The 20,406-nt window shown below is 35.9% G+C and overlaps 1 protein-coding gene across 3 annotated transcripts in view; it reads left to right on the top strand.

The window, feature by feature from the left end:
• Eip78C (Ecdysone-induced protein 78C) overlaps window positions 1-20,406 on the top strand; it is a 462,133-nt gene that overhangs the window by 361,023 nt on the left and 80,704 nt on the right. For all 3 annotated transcript variants that reach the window (XM_090414451.1, XM_090414450.1, XM_090414452.1), the window contains one exon: window positions 3,085-3,226. In XM_090414451.1, coding sequence (XP_090270577.1) covers window positions 3,085-3,226 — 142 coding nt within the window. The remainder of the gene's footprint in view (window positions 1-3,084; window positions 3,227-20,406) is intronic.

The following is a 20,406-nucleotide window of genomic DNA, read 5'->3' as shown; positions in this document are numbered from 1 at the left end:
GTTCCTGGACTCTCAGCAACACTCACGAACTGCTTCGATGTTTTCTGTTGAACGACTTGTTGAAGGACGACCACAGTGTATAAGATCACTAATTGATCCAGTTTCCTTGAATTTTTAAATTAATCTTTTCACAGTTGATGAAGTTAAATCGCTATTCCGACCATATTTTGTACGAAAATTGCGAACTGTAGCTGCCAAACCTTCATTATTTTTAAAATATTGCTCAACAATGAAAATGCGTTGTTCTTTCGTGTAGCGCTCCATTTTTAATAACCCTGAACTGTCAGCTGTCACGCTGTCTTTTTTTTTCTCGTTGGCAACACTTTACCGCACAAATGCCGCTAAATTTAAATCTTGCATGAATTTGGGGACACCCTGTGTGTGTGTGTGTGTGTGTGTGTGTGTGTGTGTGTGTGTGTGTGATATAATATATATATATATTTTTTTTTTTTTTTTTTTTTTAAGCTTGGGAAAATGAGCAGGATTTTAGTTTTAAAAATAAAATGTCTCTGCTTTGGATTAAAAATTTATAAAGGCTGTATACTGTATTGGTGAAACTGTGCTTTAAGAAGTGGATGAAATCTAGGGGACAATAGTTAAGTGGACTGAAATTTAGAAGGCACAGTTACAAGTGTTGCAGAGAATATATAAGTATATCAATACTTATATACAATTGTGCCATTGTATATAAGTATTGGTCCACATGTGAACCATTGTGCTCAGATTTAATCACTAGTTTCATCATAATGAAAAACTGTAGAAGATCCAGAGATGAACAAGTAAGAAAATATCATTAATCTAGTAAAATTTCCATTGAGGGGATTATAAAGGAGAGGACGTCCTTGGAAGTTGTGTGAAGAGTAAATTTTTTATAATATTTAGTGGTGGGTGAGTGGAATGCATTAGCAGAATGTATTTTGACTGCAGTGAGTTTAAATGAGTTAAAGGTTCAACATAATGGCATGTTGCTAGTTAAGTGGGCATCCCACAGTGAGTCTAACTTCATGAATGTTGCTGTTATAATAATACATTATTATTTATGGCATCTCCATGGAGTCCAGAGACTCATCATGGGAGACCCAAATCAACCATCATACACACAAATCTTATCATACCTCTCCTTGAATCCATTCACCAGCAGGGAACTCATAACCAATTCTGGCAGTCCATTTCATTACCCACCACTCTTCATGCAAAAAATCTGGTCTCACATCCCTACTAGCCACACTCTTTCATAACTTCCACAGATGGATTTTTGTTTTAATACAGTCATTTTGGTTTTAGTTTCAGTTAACTATTTTTGATTTTAGTTGAGAGTGCTGTGTGTTTTAACTGTCTCTGCGATGTTTATTAATAGTGTTGTGCATTTTTAATAGTGCAAACAAGTTGACATTTGTAGTGTTTTATTCATTTTGTTTAGCTATTAAATGGATAAATCTCCAAGAAAGCATTCAGGTATATGTACTCTTTCTCAGCACACATCCATTGGGAGAGGTTTAGGGAGACGGTTATCTTTTTTTTTTTTTTTTTCCTCCTGATAGAAAAGGAAAACTACACTTAAATTTAATATCTATTCAATTGCCAGAAAACTAGCCTTTTGGCTTTTTATTTTAATTACACTTAAATTCGTTTACTAGTTAGGAACCACAAAATGAATCCAAGATTGTCTGCCGTAGAGCTAGTGGGATTAATGTTTCTGACGTGACAGCCTGTTGATTATTGGAAGCAGGAAGGCCTGCCCACAGACCAAAAAAGAAACAACTGTTGATGAAAGCTAGCAGAAAAAGAGGCTCCAGTGGGCAAAAATAAACAATGATTGGACTGTTGAGAAGTGGAAGGCCATATTCTCAGATGAGCCATTTCTTTGTCCAAGGTGAAGGAGTATCCTATGTTCGTAAATCAGCGACGGAGAAAACTTCTCTCACCCAGCTAAAAAATGTTCTGGAGTTGTTTTACACATAACAGTCCTGTATCATTTGGGCCTGTTGATGGCATGATAAAAAGTGACCAATACATAAAAACATTAGAGAAAAGAATGATCCCACAGATCCAGAAAGACCGAACTCATCTGCCAATAGGGTGCCACACTTCAACAGAAGTGAAAGAGTTCCTCAAAAATCACAGCATCCAATTGCTTTAGTGGCCAGATAACTCTCCTATATTAACCCAATAGAAAATTTGTGGGCCATAGTGAAAAAGAGACTTGGAAAATTAAATTGTGGTACAAAGGATAACTTAATGCAATCCATCAGCAATTATTGTAAATGTTTATCAGCAATTAATGTGATGAATTGTTGATTAACATTTTTAGTTTGGATATATATCCCCATTATCCAACTCATTCACTGAGCTATCATTGTGTATAGGCATTGTTTATTATTAGTTATTTATATTTTGCAAACATAACTTTTCTTCTCCTCATAGGTTTTTAATTATGGCCATTATAAATGCAAATATGCATCCCATGGCAGCTTATTGGACACACATAATACTACAATACTAAATTATTAGTAATTCAGTGTCTCTAGTGAAGGTATTTCCATTCATATCTATTCATTCTTTCTTCTATGTGCCGGTCATTCTCATATGGTTCTTGTCTCATTAATGTCAGTATATTTGTGCCTTTTTAGTAATTTAAATATACCAACTAAATATAGGATTTTCCTTAATTATTGGTTTCTAATATATCATGAAACACATTCTTCCTTCCCTGCCATATGTAACTTTGATTTCAATTGAAGTGATACACATGCCATGATTTATAGCATTCCTGCCTGACATGCAAAAGGGACATACAAGTTAAATTCTCTTGTGCTGTCCCTTCCGAGGTCTTAAGCATTGTATGAATGTGTTAAGATTTAAGACGCATTTGTCTTATATTGCAATATTTCTAGAGGTAAAAAAATTGTTCCAAAGTTCTACGTGGTACTCAACTGTTGTGTGCGCACGCGCACACACACACATCCCTTCATAATGTATTTATTTAAAAAATGAAATTGACCATAATATTCACTTTAATGAAATTATTTCTAGTTCTATATAATGAATGTATTATTGTTTCAAATTGTCACTTATAATTTTCAGGGTTTCTTTAGACGAAGTATACAAAAACAAATAGAATATCGATGTCTAAGAGATGGGAAGTGCCTGGTAATTAGGCTTAACCGTAATCGTTGTCAGTACTGTCGTTTCAAGAAATGCCTAGCTGTTGGGATGTCCAGAGATTGTAAGTAACAAATTTTAATTTATTAAAGGAAATTCATTTGCTTCAGATTTGATATTAAACAAGTATTACTATTATTACGGGCAACTCCAGGGAGTCATTGGACTCATCGAGGGAGGCCCCAAATCATATTCATCACAACTATTTGACATTCATACAGTATCTATCATACCTCGCCTTAAACTCATTCACTGTCACAGCATCCACCACAGACTCAGGGAGCGCATTCCACTCATTCACTACTCTAAAAGTAAAGAACCCAGCTCTAACACCTTTACTAACCACACTTTTGCCCAGTTTCCATGGATGTCCCCTAGTCCTCCCACAACCAGCCCTGTTCTCAAAAATATCTTCTGAATTAATTTTATAGAAACCCTTCAGTAATTTGAATGTCTCAATCATATCTCCCCTCCTCCGCCTATCAACCAACCAAGTATGCTCCAATGTCAGTTAAAACTTTCCTTCTAATTACATTTATTGCTAATGCTGTAAAAGAGAGTATTAATTACACTGAGCATCAAATTTACAATTTGGTTTTCTTAAATGCTGTATCCCAAAATGTTGTGTTCACTGGAGCCGAGTGCAAGATTATACATTTTGGACTGAGAACATTGCAAGCAGAGTATTAGTTTGTATAAGTGGTTAGTGAAGCTAGAAACCAAGGTAGATGGCTAGTTTTGGGCTGTATTGTTCAGGTGTTAAACATCTTGAATACTTTGCCTAAATATGGTTATCTAAAATTGTTCACATGTGGACAGAGTGAAGGAATGCGATCTTCAAATTTTGCATAACAGGCAGGAGAGAGAGAGAGAGAGAGTAGAAACATATTGGGGAGGCAGTCTTGCAGTACACACACATGAGATTTTACAGTTCATGGTATATATAGGAATGGAAGTGTTACTCCTGGAAACAGACTAAAGGGTGATTATGTATGAATGGATGTTGAGTGCATCTTTGAATGCATTCAAAGAATGTTAGGCCTTATATAAACCTTAAGTGGGTCTCCCTCGATGAGTCCCTTACTTCCTGGTGAATCTTGCTAATAATATATTGAAACTTAGATCCATATGGACTCATTAATTATACATGCTCAAAAGTAAATTCCAAGCCTAAACTCCCTTTTTTATTTTAAATTCCACCCATGAAATGCTTTTTTTTAGTCTGTAGTACATTTTTGGACTCTGTGCATGCTAAAGGAAATGAAATAAATGCAAAAAAACCTGCTTTGCGAACTTTTTTCAAGCAGCTCCAGTGAACAGTGGCAGTCGATCAGGTAATCAAAATCTACTAAGAAGTTTGAATTTGTTCCAATCCACTTTTTTTTTTACTGCCATGACATGTTTCTTGGTAAACCATGGCTAAAACATTACTGGACAGGAATTTTGAACATAGTTTGAAAAGTTCTAGAGATCTTTCTACTTAACATTGTAAATGGCTGAGGAGGGGAGGGGGTTATATGACTAGGGATGAAATTTGTATGCAATTATGATCTGGGTTACCGAAAGGAAAAGTTAGTTCTGCACCCTGCCTCTGGAAAGAGAACTGATTAAGAAAAGTTCAGGTGTGTTGGATAAGTGGAGAAGATTATGTGATTTTCTAGTTGGAAAATGAACAATATGTCCTGTGTTGTTACTGATGGGAAATACCTCAGCATCTCTACTTGGTCAGTAGAATTTGAAAAATGAAGTCAAATGAAAAAGTAGAGATTAAAGATGAAGATGAGTTTTCTTTTTTGTTGCTCCAGCACTCTTGTGGAGAAATGTTTGGAATTTTCTGGCAATAATTTGCATTAGATGATGTGTGCCATCAGGATAATACATGTAGAAGATGGGGAGCAGAAACAGAAACCTCTGCTCTTGGGACCAGACATAGTGCAGTACAATTATTTAATGTTCCCCCCCCCCCCCAAGTAAACAGTTTGGCATTTCATGGGGAATTGGTCATCCACGCTTGATAGAACTAGTTGGCATTTCCTACAACTAGAAGGGTAAAGGGTATCCTTTAAAAATGAAATTGTTGTTGATGGTGCCAGAATGCCGTCAGTGTAAAAAAAAAAAAAAAAAAAAAAAAAAAAAAAAAAAAAAAAAAAAAAAAATGCATCTGCCAGTCCCTTAGTTAATTTTTTATAAGAACACATTTCCAGGTAAAGTTTTGTTGCTTTAGCTTAGCACCCATTAAGAACTGTTATATTATATACCATATAGCTCTGGAATGGCAACATAGTGGCTATAACTACCAAGCATTATGGAAAGGGCCACTATCCAGACCAGTTTTGGCCTTTATTTGAGATCTCATCAGTGCGAGCCAGACCCACAAAAGATACCATATTTGAAGTAATGCAGATATATAAGTAGGCAAAAGGTGTCGCACCTTATTACTAAAATACTCTGGATTAGAAATAGATGTTGAAAGTCCTTTCCCCAAGTACACTAGTGGGCAAAATTGTGGAAACATTTTGGAAAAAGTGTATTTTTGAGGTTTGATGACTCGTAACACCACTTTTTTTTTTTGGTGTAATACTATAAAATTATATATGAATGGAAAGATAATTTAATCAAGAATGTAATGCAAAAACGTTTATGAAGGATTTTTTATTAGAACAGCAGTTATAAAGAAGAAACATGAAACACAGAAAAAATGAGATATACAAAAATTCTCACAATGTGAGTTAATACTTAGTTGGGTAACCTTTAGTGTTAATTACAGCCTTACAGTGCCTTCCCATGGAGTGAACCAAGATTGAATTATTGCTTCTATTAATTGGATTTTATTGGTGGGTTGCTTCTGACTAACAAGTTTCTTTAGTCGGTTCCATAGATTTTCGATTGGGTTAAGGTCTGGGCTATTCCCAGGCCATTCCAGCAGTGGAATATGATTATCTTGAAACCACTTTTTGCACACAGCAGCAACACGACATGGAGCTGAATCCTGTTGAAATATAAATGTTTCATTATCTTGGAAAAGATCACGTGCAGAAAGCTTCAGTTTGGGCTCAAGTATTTCATTTATATAGTTTTGCACATTTATATTCCCATTAATCACGCAAATTCTGCCCATACACCTTTTGATGTCATACAACCCCAGATCATAACACTAAGTGGGTGTTTTACGGTAGGCGTAATGCAATCAGGATGCAAATCTTCTCCGATTCTTCTCCTTACGTATTTTATGCCATCACTACCAAACAGGGAGATTTTGGTCTCATCACTCCAAATAACACTGTCCCATTGTTCCGCTGTCCAGTTAACATAGGTTTTAGCCAATTTAATCTTTTCAACCTTTGTTTAAGAGATAAAAATGGCTTTTTTCGTGGAATTCTACCATTTAGACCAAATTCCTGCATTCTGCGCTGAACAGTCTTTGCACTCAACTTCGCATTGTATCGTGCCATTTCATCTTGTATACACCCAGATGATTTTTTTCTGTCACGTAAGCGCAGTCTCTCAATTCTTCTATCATCACTTACTGTTGTGCACCTTTTCCTGCCTTTGCCAGTCTGGTTTTGTAGTGACTGAGTCTTTTTATACCTCTTCAAAAATTTAGAAATGCAACCTTTGGTTTCCACCAATTTTTCTTCTAATTTCTTCATAACTGTAGCCTTGTTCACTTAATAGTACTATTTTACATCACTTTCTGGGTGACCATTCAACTCTATGCACCATTTCTTTAATTTTATTACGTTTTACAAGCTCACTAAATGAAAGAACACAAAATAAAAAACCAACCAACTTGATAGCAATCACATAACACACTGACAAATGTCCTACTCTCAGCTCCAATACATGACATCAATAGCTGAATCCTACTGTGACCTTATTGGCTCATTGCCAAAACAAGATGACACCTGATTAGCTCTCTAAAACACTCATGCGCATTGGCTACATTCAAATGAAGGAAAGCTACTTCATATCAACCTAAGCAAGTTGTGCTTCTTTTTTCTGGTTATTTGGCTATAACTTTTCATGGAATACAGATAATTGAACAAACTTTGTTGCATTACATTCTTGATTAAATTATCTTTCCATTGATATATAATTTTATGGTATTACACCAAAAAAAAGTGGTGTTATGAGCCATCAAACCTCACTTTTTCCAAAAGTTTTCCACAATTTTGGCCACTAGTGTATAAGTAAACAATGTTTGCACGTGAAGTATCTTTATGTCTGGGCTACTTGTATACAGAGGCTAATAACTTCACATCAATTGCCTTAGTATTCCATAAAATTCCATATCTTCATTTAGATAGAAAACAGTTAGGCACACATTATACATACCCTTTCAGATATGTATAATGTTAAGCATTATGGGGTCACTATCCAGACTGGTTTCGACCTTTATTGAGGTCTTATCTGTGGGAGCCAGACCCAGAAGAGATACCAAGGTTGAAGTAATGCAGAAGTCATTAGCCTCAGTATACAAGTAGCCCAGTCTTGAAGATACTTCATTTGCAAACATTGTTTGCTTACGCTTGAAGAAAGGATTAAATCAAGGATTAAAATAATTTCTTGACATCTTTAAATTTAGCCTACTTTGGAGAGATCAGTAAATAATTGGCCTTGAAGAACCTAAAAACTGCATTAATGATATGTATGGCAAGTCAGAACTGCAGATCATGTCCTGGATGCTCTTTCACAGAGCTCAGAGTTTTTCAAGGCATCAGCTATGAATCTTTCGAACCTGAAGTATGTCTGCATTATTTTGTCTAAGATCTGAAAAGCAGTCATTTTAAGACCATTCTCCAATATAGCAGAACACCTTGATATATGGCCTTTGTTCCTGTGTAGCTACAATTTTAATTGTTTCAACGAGTTGTTTTACCAGTTAGAAACTGTTCTGAAGATGCTAGTTTAAAATCTAGTGAAATATTAGCAGCTCAGATTATTTTGTTCCTTTTGGTATTCATACTATGACTTGCATTTCCAATTGTACTGTCTTAATATAAATGGAATCTGGATCATATTGAGGGAACAGGTTGATCCAAGGATAAAATATTTACAAGCTCTTGCTTTCAACATTTTTTTTTTATTTCAAAGGTTAGTTACCAAAGTTTGTGCTTGTGTGTGACATTCTATCTTTTAGATAGAAAACAGTTAGGCAACCTTCATTTTTTAATTAAGTGAATAGCTCAGATCTGCTTAAAATGAATTTCTTCTAATATCGGCTTTCTTTTTTCATAGCATGATAGCTGAAGTGTTTTTTACATCTCGCACAAACACATGCTCAATATAATTTTGAATTTGAATGTTACCAGGCAAAAATGTTGCTTTTTTTTTTTAAATGTGCTGTTAAAATTAAGTGTCATCATTACTAAGATGACATGATCCTTTATTTTTATATTTAAAATGTTTTGCTAACATGTTTTTAATACTGTGGTTACAGTATTAAATTATACAAGGAATTCTCATCGTTTGACTGTTTGTGTTGATTTTATTTCTTTTTTTTTCATATTAATGCAGTGTCCAAAAGTGCATCATTTGCATATAGATACTATCAATTTTTGATTTAAATCTTCAATCCCCCACAATTAACAATTTTTTTCAACTCAGGTGGTTTCACTCTGAGAATGGATGATTTTCTTTGTTGAGAAGGAGTAACACTTTCATCCGCTTCTTCAATTTTATCCTTGTCTTCAAAGATTGTTCTTATTGTTGACATTCTTAATGTAAATTCACGTGCAATGCCAACAATCTTAAAACTGCACTAATTTTTGTATGATTCTTTTCAACTTTTTTCAAAATGGATATCAGTATACCTCTTATTTGCCAGTATATCCTCATTTTTGTGACTTTCCTTTGCTAGTCTTATTGACATGTTTAATAAGGGCACAAATTAAACTTGTATGTGTGGAAACACTAGCAGTGGAGTCAGTTTTGAGCTGGCATTTGTCTTCCTGTTTTTAAAGTTTGTTTTCAAATCGACGATGAATGTTAATCCCAAAATAAGTGATTGTTGATGTGCTGCACACATGGTGCAAATGTACAAGTACATAGCAATGTATAGAATGTGATGGTGAAGGAAAAAAATGCTTAAAAGCGATTTGTATAAATTGGAGGTGTGTAAATTGGGGATTACCTGTATGTGAAATATCTAAATTCAGTAAGGTGCTTGTCACCTTTTGTGGGTAAAGGATGTGACCTAGACCAGATCTGATGCTGCATGACATAATAACGTGGCTCCCATTTTCTTTCTCATGCTACACAATCTCCTTAGTTTATACATATTGTGTAACATGTGAAAGAAAATGGGAGCCATGTTACTATGCCATGCAGCATCAGATGAGACTACATTCTCTATACTAGCAACAAATGGTCAAATAATTAGACTGTGTGATCTGCTTTTCAAAAAAAAAAAAACCTGCAAATGTAAGTTTCTACTGTGTTCTATCTTTAGTGGAAACTTTAACTACTCTATTGAAGATAGATGTGATTGAACAAGTACAGAAGAAACTGTCTTGTTGATTAGTCTGTATTCCTGCTGCCACAATGGATTATTGAGGGAAAAGTCTTTCACTTATGCATAACTTACTAGTGCACCTTATCTGCCCATTTAAAAAACAATGATGTGAATACCTAGAATCATTTATGTTCTGCTTAGTATTGAGCATTATTAGTGTATGCAAGAAATATGGGAGAGCTGGTCTTGTTACACAATTACTAGCCTCATCAGTCAGCAAACTGTATAGCTATATGAAAGTAATAGAATATTAGCTACTATTAATCTACTGCGCTGTAGTAGTGAATGCTTGTTTTAAGCACATTGTCTTAATAATTAGGTCTGTGTGCTTTGTCTAGAGTATATATACTGAGGATAGTCTTTTGGCCAGAGACAAGTTGTGCAAGATTGGTAGTTAAAAGAACTGTGTATTCTTTGTTGGCTTGAAATGTGAAGTTAGTATACTTGCACTGAGCCACAATTGGTCAGGTACAACTGGTCTGCAAAGGAATATATTGGAATGCAAAATCAGTATTATCGATTGACATGTAGCATCAGGCTACTTCATTCTGCTCCTGAGTTAAATAATTCAGTGTACTGAACACTTAAATTGCATGTACTGAACAAGCAATTGCATTTGGACAAATCCTAGTTTCTTTTCATGGACAAATCCATGAAAACATTCTTAGCAGTGGTCAAGAGCTTTGCTTTGGTATAGGCTTACCTTTTTGTATCCTTGCTTCAGTCTCATGTTATTGTTAACACACACAAAATCGTCCAACTACTTTATTCATTTAATGTGTCCACATTCACCACACTCTCAGGCAATGCATTCCACTCACTAACCACTCTCCATGCGAAGAACCTTCTCGTTATCTTTCTCACACCTACCTTTTACAGTTTTTAGGGATGGCCTCTTGTTTTACTCCTCCCATCCTACGAAAAATTTCTCCCACATTAACTCAATAACAATCCGTTACCAACTTCATTATCTTGATCATATTCCCTCTCTTCTTCCTAGTCACAAAGCTTTACAAATTGCATTTCTTCAGTCTGTCTTCATATCTCACATTTCAAAGACCGGTTACCACCTTAGTCAATCCCCTCTGGATCCTTTCTGATGTATCCTCGTGAAAACAAGGTGATCAAATCTGTGTGCATGATGCCTTAAATAATACCTGTTGGAAGTTTTTTTTTCACTTGGTTATACTATAAATTAAAGATGCCAAGAAATTATATTGCATGTAAAGTAACTTCATAACTGGACTACTTGTATATAGAAGCTAATGACTTCATATCAGTTGCCTTAGTATCCAATAATGCAAGGCATATATAGTTATGGTTGTGCATTATGGGAAGGACTACTACCCAGACTTGTTTAGACTTTTATTGAGGTCTAATCAGTGAGAGCCAGACCCAGAAGAGATACCAATGCTCAAGTAATATAGAAGTCATATTTTCTATAAACAAGTAGTCAAATGGCATTACACTTTATTATTAAAATCCGGATTAGAGATAGATGTTGAAAGTTTGGTTATACTATACACTTGGCATCTTTAATTTATAGTATAACCAAGAAATTATATTCTTGGTTTCATCCTTTATCTAAGTGTAAGCAAACACAGTTTGCACATGAAGTAACTTCACAACTGAGCTGCTTCAGCTTCTATATTCTTCAACCTTGGTATCTTCTAGATCTAGCTCCCACTGATGGGACCTCAATAAAGGTCAAAACTGATAGTGCCCCTTTCCATAATATATAGCAGTATACATGTCTGTAAGAATGTGTCTTGCATTATGGGATACTAAGGCAATTGATGTGAAGCCATTAGCCTCTATATACAAGTAGCCCAGCCATGAAGATACTTCACATGCAAATTTTGTTTATTTACACTTGAATAAAGGATGAAACCAAGAATATAATTTCTTGCATCTTTAATTTAAATAATGCCTGTTAGCATGTATCATTTGTACTGTTCCCTAAAACTGTCTGACTCTGGCAAAGTATAAGCTTTAGCTTTATTGGTACACTGTGATGTAGCGTAATGCAAGTCATATACAGTAATAAATTTTTATTGAAATTGGCACCGACTTATGTACTAACTACCCATGTTGTCTCAGTAGCAGAATTTCAGGTTTAAGGTATTTATTGTAGTACTGTTGTTCACTAATTGGTTTTTCCACATATTAGCCAGTCTGTATGGAGTATGTCATGTTATGCTCATAAGGAATCCAATAAACACTGGCTAGAGAGAGAGAGAGAGCAATATTTCTATCTGCAGAGAAGGTAGGTTTTTGATAAACACTCATTGACAACATACTGGAGGCTGTGTGGATAAGCAGGATGTCTAAAGAGCTTCCTAGAGCTCTCCTTTTCAGCAGATATTACTCTTGCAGCTCTAAAAAGTGAGGATACCACAATAGAATGCAGGTTCTGAACCTGTCAGCAGAATTAATTTCTTCTGATATTCTTATAACAGACTGACCTAGTATCTGCCAGGATGATACTTGCCTAATTCATAGCAGCTTTAAATAAGACCTTCTCTTCAAAGAAAGTTCAGAGCCTTTGTTACACCATCCAAATTGGAATAATTACCTATCCAAACTGATAGTTGGAGATTTTCATCCTCACTAAATATCAAAAACGATTATCTGATATGATTTTGCTAGCTTGTTGCACTCGATGTTGGTTAACTTATGTTGACCCCACACATGTAAGATCACAAGACCTATAGCACTACAGTGCCATGTCTCGGCAAGTGATTAAGGAGGAAAATGTAGCCTGTTGATTGTTTCTTAAAGAGTGGGAAGGTTGTACTCAGTGGGAAAAACAGTATAAGGGGAAATTGTTCCAAAGAGTAGAGGTGAATGGAATGAAGGAAACTGAGAAGTTAGTTCGGTGTGTTCGAAGCTGGACAGTGTGTGGGTGTTGGCCAGTGGCTGCTCTAGTTTTTCCATGGTTAGAAGAAAGTGGAGGAATGGTAGCAGCCAATTCAGAGGTGCAGTCAGTGCCCATGAAAGTATCTACAGAACATGCACAGTGCTGAAACAGAGCATCAGTGATAAAGTGACTGAAGGGAGTCTGTGAGGGAAGGGTCTATTAAGTGGATTGTCCTCTTCTGAATATCATCAAGAATTCTTAGAGGTGTTGGGTACTCCACCCCAACTGTGGAAACAATACTCTGAAGAGGGACGGATCTGAGACTTATAAAGGAGTTGAGAGCAAGAAGTAATGTTTAGAATGGAAAAGAACACACAAAGCTTTTTAGAAGCTAATAAGGAGACTATGTAAGTAGTTTGTGCCAGTATAAGCTGGATGTGACAGTCAACCCAAGAAGAGAAAATTGATCTTGAAAAGAAACTAACATTATCGAAAATGAGAGAGGATGAGGTGAAGTTTTTCTCCCAGGCAGGATTGAGTTTTTTAGCATTGAAAAAATTCACGAAGTTGTCTTCACCCAATTTTGGGATGTTGAGGAGGTCAGTGTTCAAGTCACTGTTAAGGAAGATCTCAATGCATCTAACGTATTAGGGTAAAGAGGAATGAAGAGTACTGTTGTCACCGAAGTTGTGAATTGAATTTGAAGTCAGAGAAAGGAAGTCATTGATGTAAAGGAGGAAGAGTGGGTGAGAGCATAGAACCCTGGGGCACTTCAGCATTGATGGGAAAATCTGATGAGAGGAAACTATCTACCATGACACATTGAACAACCAGTGAGGAAACTGTCAATCCAGTCAGAGCATAGAAGGGAGACCATAAGATGGCAGTTTGTTCATGAAGCCTTCTGCCAGACATGATCAGTAACTGTTGTATGTACCTTGTGTTCTGCTGTCTGGATTTTTTTTTTTTAATATATTTATTTTTTATTTTATTTTATGTTGCTCCTGCCCATGAAAGGTTATTTGCAGACTCTATACATTTGGTACTGTGGGTGGGTTAAGGATTTTTTTTCCCTTTTTTTTATATCAATTTTGTATATTTTTGTATTTTTTAATTTATTTTTTACATATTCCAGAAACCCTGCTCAAGAGCCCAAATGTGGAACTTTTTTAAGCAGCTACAGGCCTCCAATAAGTAGGGTGGTCTCACACTGGTCATTGAAATTAATCTTCCATTTAAAGACAATCGCAAACATCCATGGCAGGATTCGAACCTGCAACCTGTTGGTTAGAGAGCAGGTATACTAACCATGCAGCCAACCAGGCCAGCAATGCTTGTTCTATACTGATCACGTACTCTGCATTTCAGGAAGACTGAAATTTCTAACAAAATTATGCAATAAAATATATGAGACTGGATTTCTACCCAAAGATATTAATCACTCAATTTTCGTTCCAATTCCCAAAAAAATAAAAGCTACAAGATGTGAAGAGTTCAGGACAATCAGTCAAGTATCAAAAGTCCTCCTATACATTATTCTGGAAAGAAATAAAAGGAAAATAAACATAGAAATAAATGATACACAAAGTGGCTTCAAGGAAAATGTAGGTACAAGAGAAGGTATTTTCGACGTCAGAACCATCATAGAAAGATATTTAGAAAAGCAAAAAGATGTGTACCTCTGCTTCATAGATTACAAAAAGGCATTTGACAATGTCCAACATGAACAATTAATTGAAATCCTTTCAAAAATAGGCATGGATGGAAAAGACATGAGCTATTAACTAATCTTTACTGGGAACAGACTCTATCTTTGAGAATAAATAGAGAGACCTCAGAAAAATTCCCAGTTCAGAAAGGTGTGAGACAAGGCTGTGTCTTTTCTCTGATTCTCTTTAACCTGTACACAGAAGAAATATTTAATAAAATTAGTAACCTCAAAGGAATCACTGTAGGAGCAGATATATTAATAACCTAAGATATGCAGATGACACGGTTCTTCTAGCTGAAAACAAATATTACCTCAAAACTCTTATAGATGAAACCCTCAAGTACAGCGAACAGTATGGCCTCAGTTTCAACTTTAAAAAGATAAAAATCATGATAATTTCAGGAGAAAAAGAAATACCAAAAATATGCATCAATATAAAAGGAAATAAATTAGAACAGGTGCAGACATACATATACCTTGGATACTTGATCACAGAGAATGGCAGGACAGAAGATGAAATTAGAAAAAGGATTGAAATTGCAAGGTCAACTTTCAACAGTATGAAAAATCTACTAACATCTAGAGAATTAAATCTGAAAACAAGACTAAGAATCTCCAAATGCTACATATGGTCTACATTATTATATGGAGTAGAGACATGGACACTCCATGGATGCTGCAAAGAATTATGAGGATATCATGGAAAGACAAATGAAGAGGTATTAGAGATGGTAGGCATAAACAGGAATGAAAGAAATTAAAAAGAGAAAAGTCAGATATTTTGGACATATTCTGAGACATAACTGCCTACAAAGGATACTTCTCGAAGGAACTGTTGAGAGGAAGACGAAGGGAAAGAAAAAGAGGAAGACTGGACCTATCTCTCATATGAGGAATGCAGCAGAGAGGTGCAGAATAGGACATGCTGGAGACACATGGTAGTCAGTCTCCTGGAGGGAGAAGACACCTGACAGGACAAGACTCTGCATTTCAGTATGAAATATTTGTTTGCTGATTTCAATAAATTTATCACAGTTTAACATGTTTTACACTGTCGCTATGTTGCAGGTATTATTAAAGATGATTTGTTATTCTTCATGGGAAAGATTTTACTGTACTGGCAATTTAGAGAAATTGTCACCTTTTTGAAAGGTAAGCTTCATTCTCGGATTGTCTTCCTTAAATGTCTTGATAGGATAATTGTTCCTACAAGTTCCTACAATTTAAGGAGACATTAAATCACCCAAAGCACATCAAGTTTATACTTGCATCACTGTTGCATTAGTGTGTAATCAACTTTTGTAATATCTCTAAAAAAAAGAATTGGCTTCTAACATCCAATTTCATATCTGGAACAGATTATTTCTGCTATTTTGAATGCAAAATTACTGGATATTGTTTTACATATCTCTAAACAATTATTAGTTTGCTTGTATAAGCATATAAGCAGAGGCAAACAAAAAAAATTACATATTATATCGAAGGCAAAAATCCACCTTTGGAACCCATTCTACTGACAAGTGTAGTGAACATCTCTGGATGCCTGTTGACTGATGTAGAGATCTGAGTGCTTGCCAGGGGACAGTTTTGCTATTGTCTCCAAAAACCATTTCACATGTAGATTTTTATGCATAATGAAATGGTGAACACATCATCACTTGAACTCTGGTTTTTCAAGTGATGATGATGTTAATCGACTTAAATTTGAAGTTGCTTCTGGTATTGACACTTGCACATTGATTGTTATTCTTGTTGCAGTTTTTTGGAAATTACAGTATAGAAGATTAGATTTAATTATTACTCCTGATATTTTTTCAGAGTTGAATTGGTATCCGGGAGCAATATACTAGCATAAATATGTGCATGCAAGCATTACATGAGTAAATGAGACTGAAGTACAAAAACAAAGGAAGGCTTACCATCTTGAATTGTGCCACCTGCTGGGACTCTAGTGTTCTTCACCATTGAGCTTGACTGTCTGTGGATGGTACAGATTTACCCACTTGTAGACTTGACCACACACTTAGCCAAAGTGCTCTCATATTAATGGTGTCGCTTCTTTGCATAAAGAATTCTGTCCAGTATAGAAAAACTCATTCTCCACCGCACTGACCTAATTGTCAGTTTGAAGTCTCCTTGTTCACCAGCATCTCACTTAACACCTTTTGACTTAATTCAAGTTGAATTTCCTCCCAGTATCTGTCCTGGTTCATCTCACTGAACACTATTTTTATTTGGCAAGGCAAATTCTGCAAAGGATACAGCTATGAGTCTTTTCTGCTTGCTTTCCTGCTGGCAAACATATTTTATGGAGATGTTAGACAATTGAAGAGAACACCTTAAACTCTGCTCCACACGGACCTATCATTTGGTTATGCTATGTGGATGTTTTTGTTACTGGTTGTTCCAATGAAATATGACTATGTTTAGTGTCTGAGCAACCAGTTACAAAGGATGGAATTCACTTCAGAAATAAAGTTGCAACAGTCTTCTCTCCTTACATACCTTGATTACATGGTTACCTAATGAATTTTATCTTTCACCATCAATAGTAAACTCAACCAAGTAAATACATTCACATCACCATCACTCAACATTGCCAACCTAGGGAGAAAAAAAAGTACAGGGCAGAATTGATTTACTCTGACAATGTAATCACTTTTCAATCCCCCATGCATTATCCACAATTCAGTTTAGCCATTGGCTGCATATAGAAATAATTTCAGCTTTAGCATATCATTCCTACATATACTAAAGCAAAAATATTGTTTTCCTAGTACAAAAACTAATAATATTGATGCAAAAATTACTGGGTATGATTTCTATATATAATTGTAGTTGCTATTATGCCAACTGCACGTTGTTCAGGTTGTTTGCAGAAGACAATTCAAACCGAATTTGTCTTGCATCATTGGAAAAAAGTTAAAATTAATCAATGGATCCCCTGGTATTATAAAGTCATAAAAGTGGTTACTCACTTAAGACTGAGATTTTTGAGCTTTAGAGCTGAAAAGAAAAAAAAAAGCAAGAGGCCTGAAGTAAAAAACAAGATTTTATGAATAAAAGAGAGAAAAAAAAAGGCCAAGGATAATTTTTTTTTGTTATAGTGCTTCCATGATGATTATTGCGTGACTCCTCCAGGGACTCGTCGCAAGAGGGCACTTTCCACTACTCTGCTGCACACATCTCACCATCTCCCCTACAACTTAATTCTCCAAATACATGACACCACTACCATCAATGCCATCTACTGCCCATCACCAACAACAACAGTAGTATTTTTTATGTGGAAATTGCATGTGTTTTCGTGGCTGATTTGCGTATATGCTAGTGGGATTAAAAACTTTGGTTTCTGGGAGAAAATAACTTTGCTAACTCCTTCTGAGATTAGCTAACTCGCCTTCAATTGAAAAGCCTACATAATGAGAATCAAACTTAGACATTTTCCATTCGAAGGGTGCATTGTTCTTCCAGTTGCACTATGGAGACGCTCACATATAATGAAAGTGTGACGATCTTGTTTCCCTGGTATGAAAACTAATAATATACTTGATGCTGTCGGGATGCAAAAAAAAGATAAGATGAAAGAATTTGCTTTGGCTTGTGCTAAATGACCTAAGAGGTGAGAAGTATTGACTGGAATTATTGCAAGAAGTGAAAAAGAAGAGTGCATTGGTGAATGAATCAGTATGCAGGTTATTATTATTTGACTCCTCCAGGGAGTCCATAGACTCATCGAGGGTGGGCACCTGCTCTACAGCTCTCTCTCCACCACTCAATTCACCAACTACAACTAACCACACCAATGCCATCTACCGTTGACCACCACTAGTTTTTTCACAAACATCCATGCCCATGGTGGGATTCGAACCCGCAGCCTTTTGGCTGGAGAGCGGATACGCTAACCACTCAGCCAGCCAGGCCAGTGTAGTTTATGGACTTATGGTCTGAATTTGATAGATGGAAGAATATAGTTTCTCAAGCAACAATATTAAATGGATAATCATTTCAGGTTGTAAAGGTGGTTGGGGACCTAAACAGATGCCACAGTTTCTACGAGATACTACCCAAAAGTTTGGGGAATTTGAATAGCATGTAGGCACACCAGTTGTTATACAGCCTTCTGCTGCCATAAGGGTTGAGCAGTACCCTTTGTGAATCAGTGTGGCAATAGCCTGAAAGCTCAAAGGCTGAGTTCTTGGGTTAGGTTACATGCATTTTTGCAACATGTTCAGTGGTACTGAGACTTTCTTCTCCAGATCAAACCATAGATGGCCCCAACTTTATCTCCAAGGTCAGAACTATGATCAGTTATGACCCTGAGACAAAGCAGCAGTCATCATAGTGGAAGTTGCCGAATTCACTGCAGCTAAAAAAAACAGAGTTCACAGCAATGTCTATTCAGTTTTTTACATCCAAGGCCACAAGGAATTCCTCCCCCACCTCACCTGGTCAAACTGTCAATGACAAGTTTACCATGAGCTTTTGAAGCAGCTGAGGAAGAGCATTTGTCAGAAACTTCCAGACAAATGGAAGAATAGTTAGGTTCAACAGTTCTTAGCATACAAAAACATGTCGTTTCCCCCCACCCTTGCTATTCACCTGACCTTTCCCTCCTGAGACTTCCCTCTTCTCAAAGATGAAATTCCAGCAGTATCACTATATAGCTGAAAGGGAATAGCAACACAGTGAAACTGTGGTGTTTTGCAAAAGTATTTGACAGGATACCACATGGAACTGTTATGTAAATTAGAAGAAATGGGGATGAATTTGAAACTTGTGATATTGATAAGAGGATCACTAATGGACAGACAACAAAATGTACCATATAGAAGAGCAGAATCCAAGGAAAAGCAGATGACTAGCTGTATGTGTGTGCATTCTGTAGGACCCTGTTCTTGGACCACTGCTGTTTAATTGTACATAAATGATAACATAGGAAATTATTTGAAGGGAAATATTCATTTGCTTGCTGATGATGCAAAATTGGGTACTGTAATAGTTACATCAAAGTGATGTGTCAGAGCTAGCAGGCTGATTTAAATAGTATTGGCCAAAATGTAATTGGTTTCAATTTTATGTAGAAAAGTAAAATTATGCATTTTGGGCTAAATAGATCATAAGCTGTACCCATGTTGATAGAACTTTGCTTCAGGAAATTGAAGCTAGGGATTTGGGGCTAGTCATACATAGAGAATTGAAGTTTAGAGGGCATATTGCTAAGGTTTCCAAGGTAGCTCATAGATAGGAGCAGGGCCGGTGGAAGCGGGCATGCGGGCACCGCTGCTGGGGCACTGTTCATAAGTTCATTTTTAAGAAAAAAAAAATTTTATCATAAAGACAAAAAATTCTTAGAATGATCAATATTAAAATAAATAAGGCCGGATACAACAAATAAAAATTAAGAAAAATTGTATATTGCCACCTCTTTGATCAGCCGGCTGTTTACAATTTTGCAGCAATAGCAGGCTAAATGCTTGCATAGAGAATGTTGTGTCTACTGCAGTCTATCTAAAGTGAAATGGTGAACGATTTTTATGTTCAGAAACGAATTTTCGTACAAAACATTTGTTGCTAGTTAACCAGTCATATGGTATGCATCTCAGTACGCTACTGACCGTAACACAGTGCAGACTATTATTTCATCTCTGTGTCATGTTGTGTAATAATTTCTTGTGGGTATAAAATAGAAATGGAATCAAAAATTAAAAAAAAAAGTTATCCGGGGCACAAAATTGTAAGCGACATGCTGCGAAAGAAGCAGATGTTAAGAAACAAACTGGGGCTCTTAATAAATTTGTTAAAATATCAAAATATTCTGATGCAGATTGTAACCAACTCGATACATCAGAAATCAGAGTTGAAGAATCGTGCACATCCATTTTGCATCAAAGTACTGTTGCAACTATGAACAAGATGACAAGACGCATGATTTAAGTGAAAAACAGTTAGGAGAAGATTTAGTTGTAGTTGACCACGAAATTAACACATTTCTAGTCTCTGTAAATTTAGAAGATCCAGGTGAATGGAGAAATATTGATGAAAAGTTAAGAGTTGTTTTAATTGAAATGGGGCCTGTTCAAAAGAAAAATATAATATATCCCAGAGATACATATGGTCGTAAATTTGGCAACACATATTATAATAGAAAAATGGAAA

The sequence above is a fragment of the Typopeltis vanoorti genome, chromosome 25, assembly GCF_054136105.1.
Source record: "Typopeltis vanoorti isolate ZY-2024b chromosome 25, IOZ_Tvanoo_1.0, whole genome shotgun sequence".
NCBI classification, from domain to species: domain Eukaryota; kingdom Metazoa; phylum Arthropoda; class Arachnida; order Uropygi; family Thelyphonidae; genus Typopeltis; species Typopeltis vanoorti.
The sequence above is the reverse complement of the archived record's forward strand: the minus strand, read 5'-3'. Positions and strand labels throughout refer to the sequence as shown.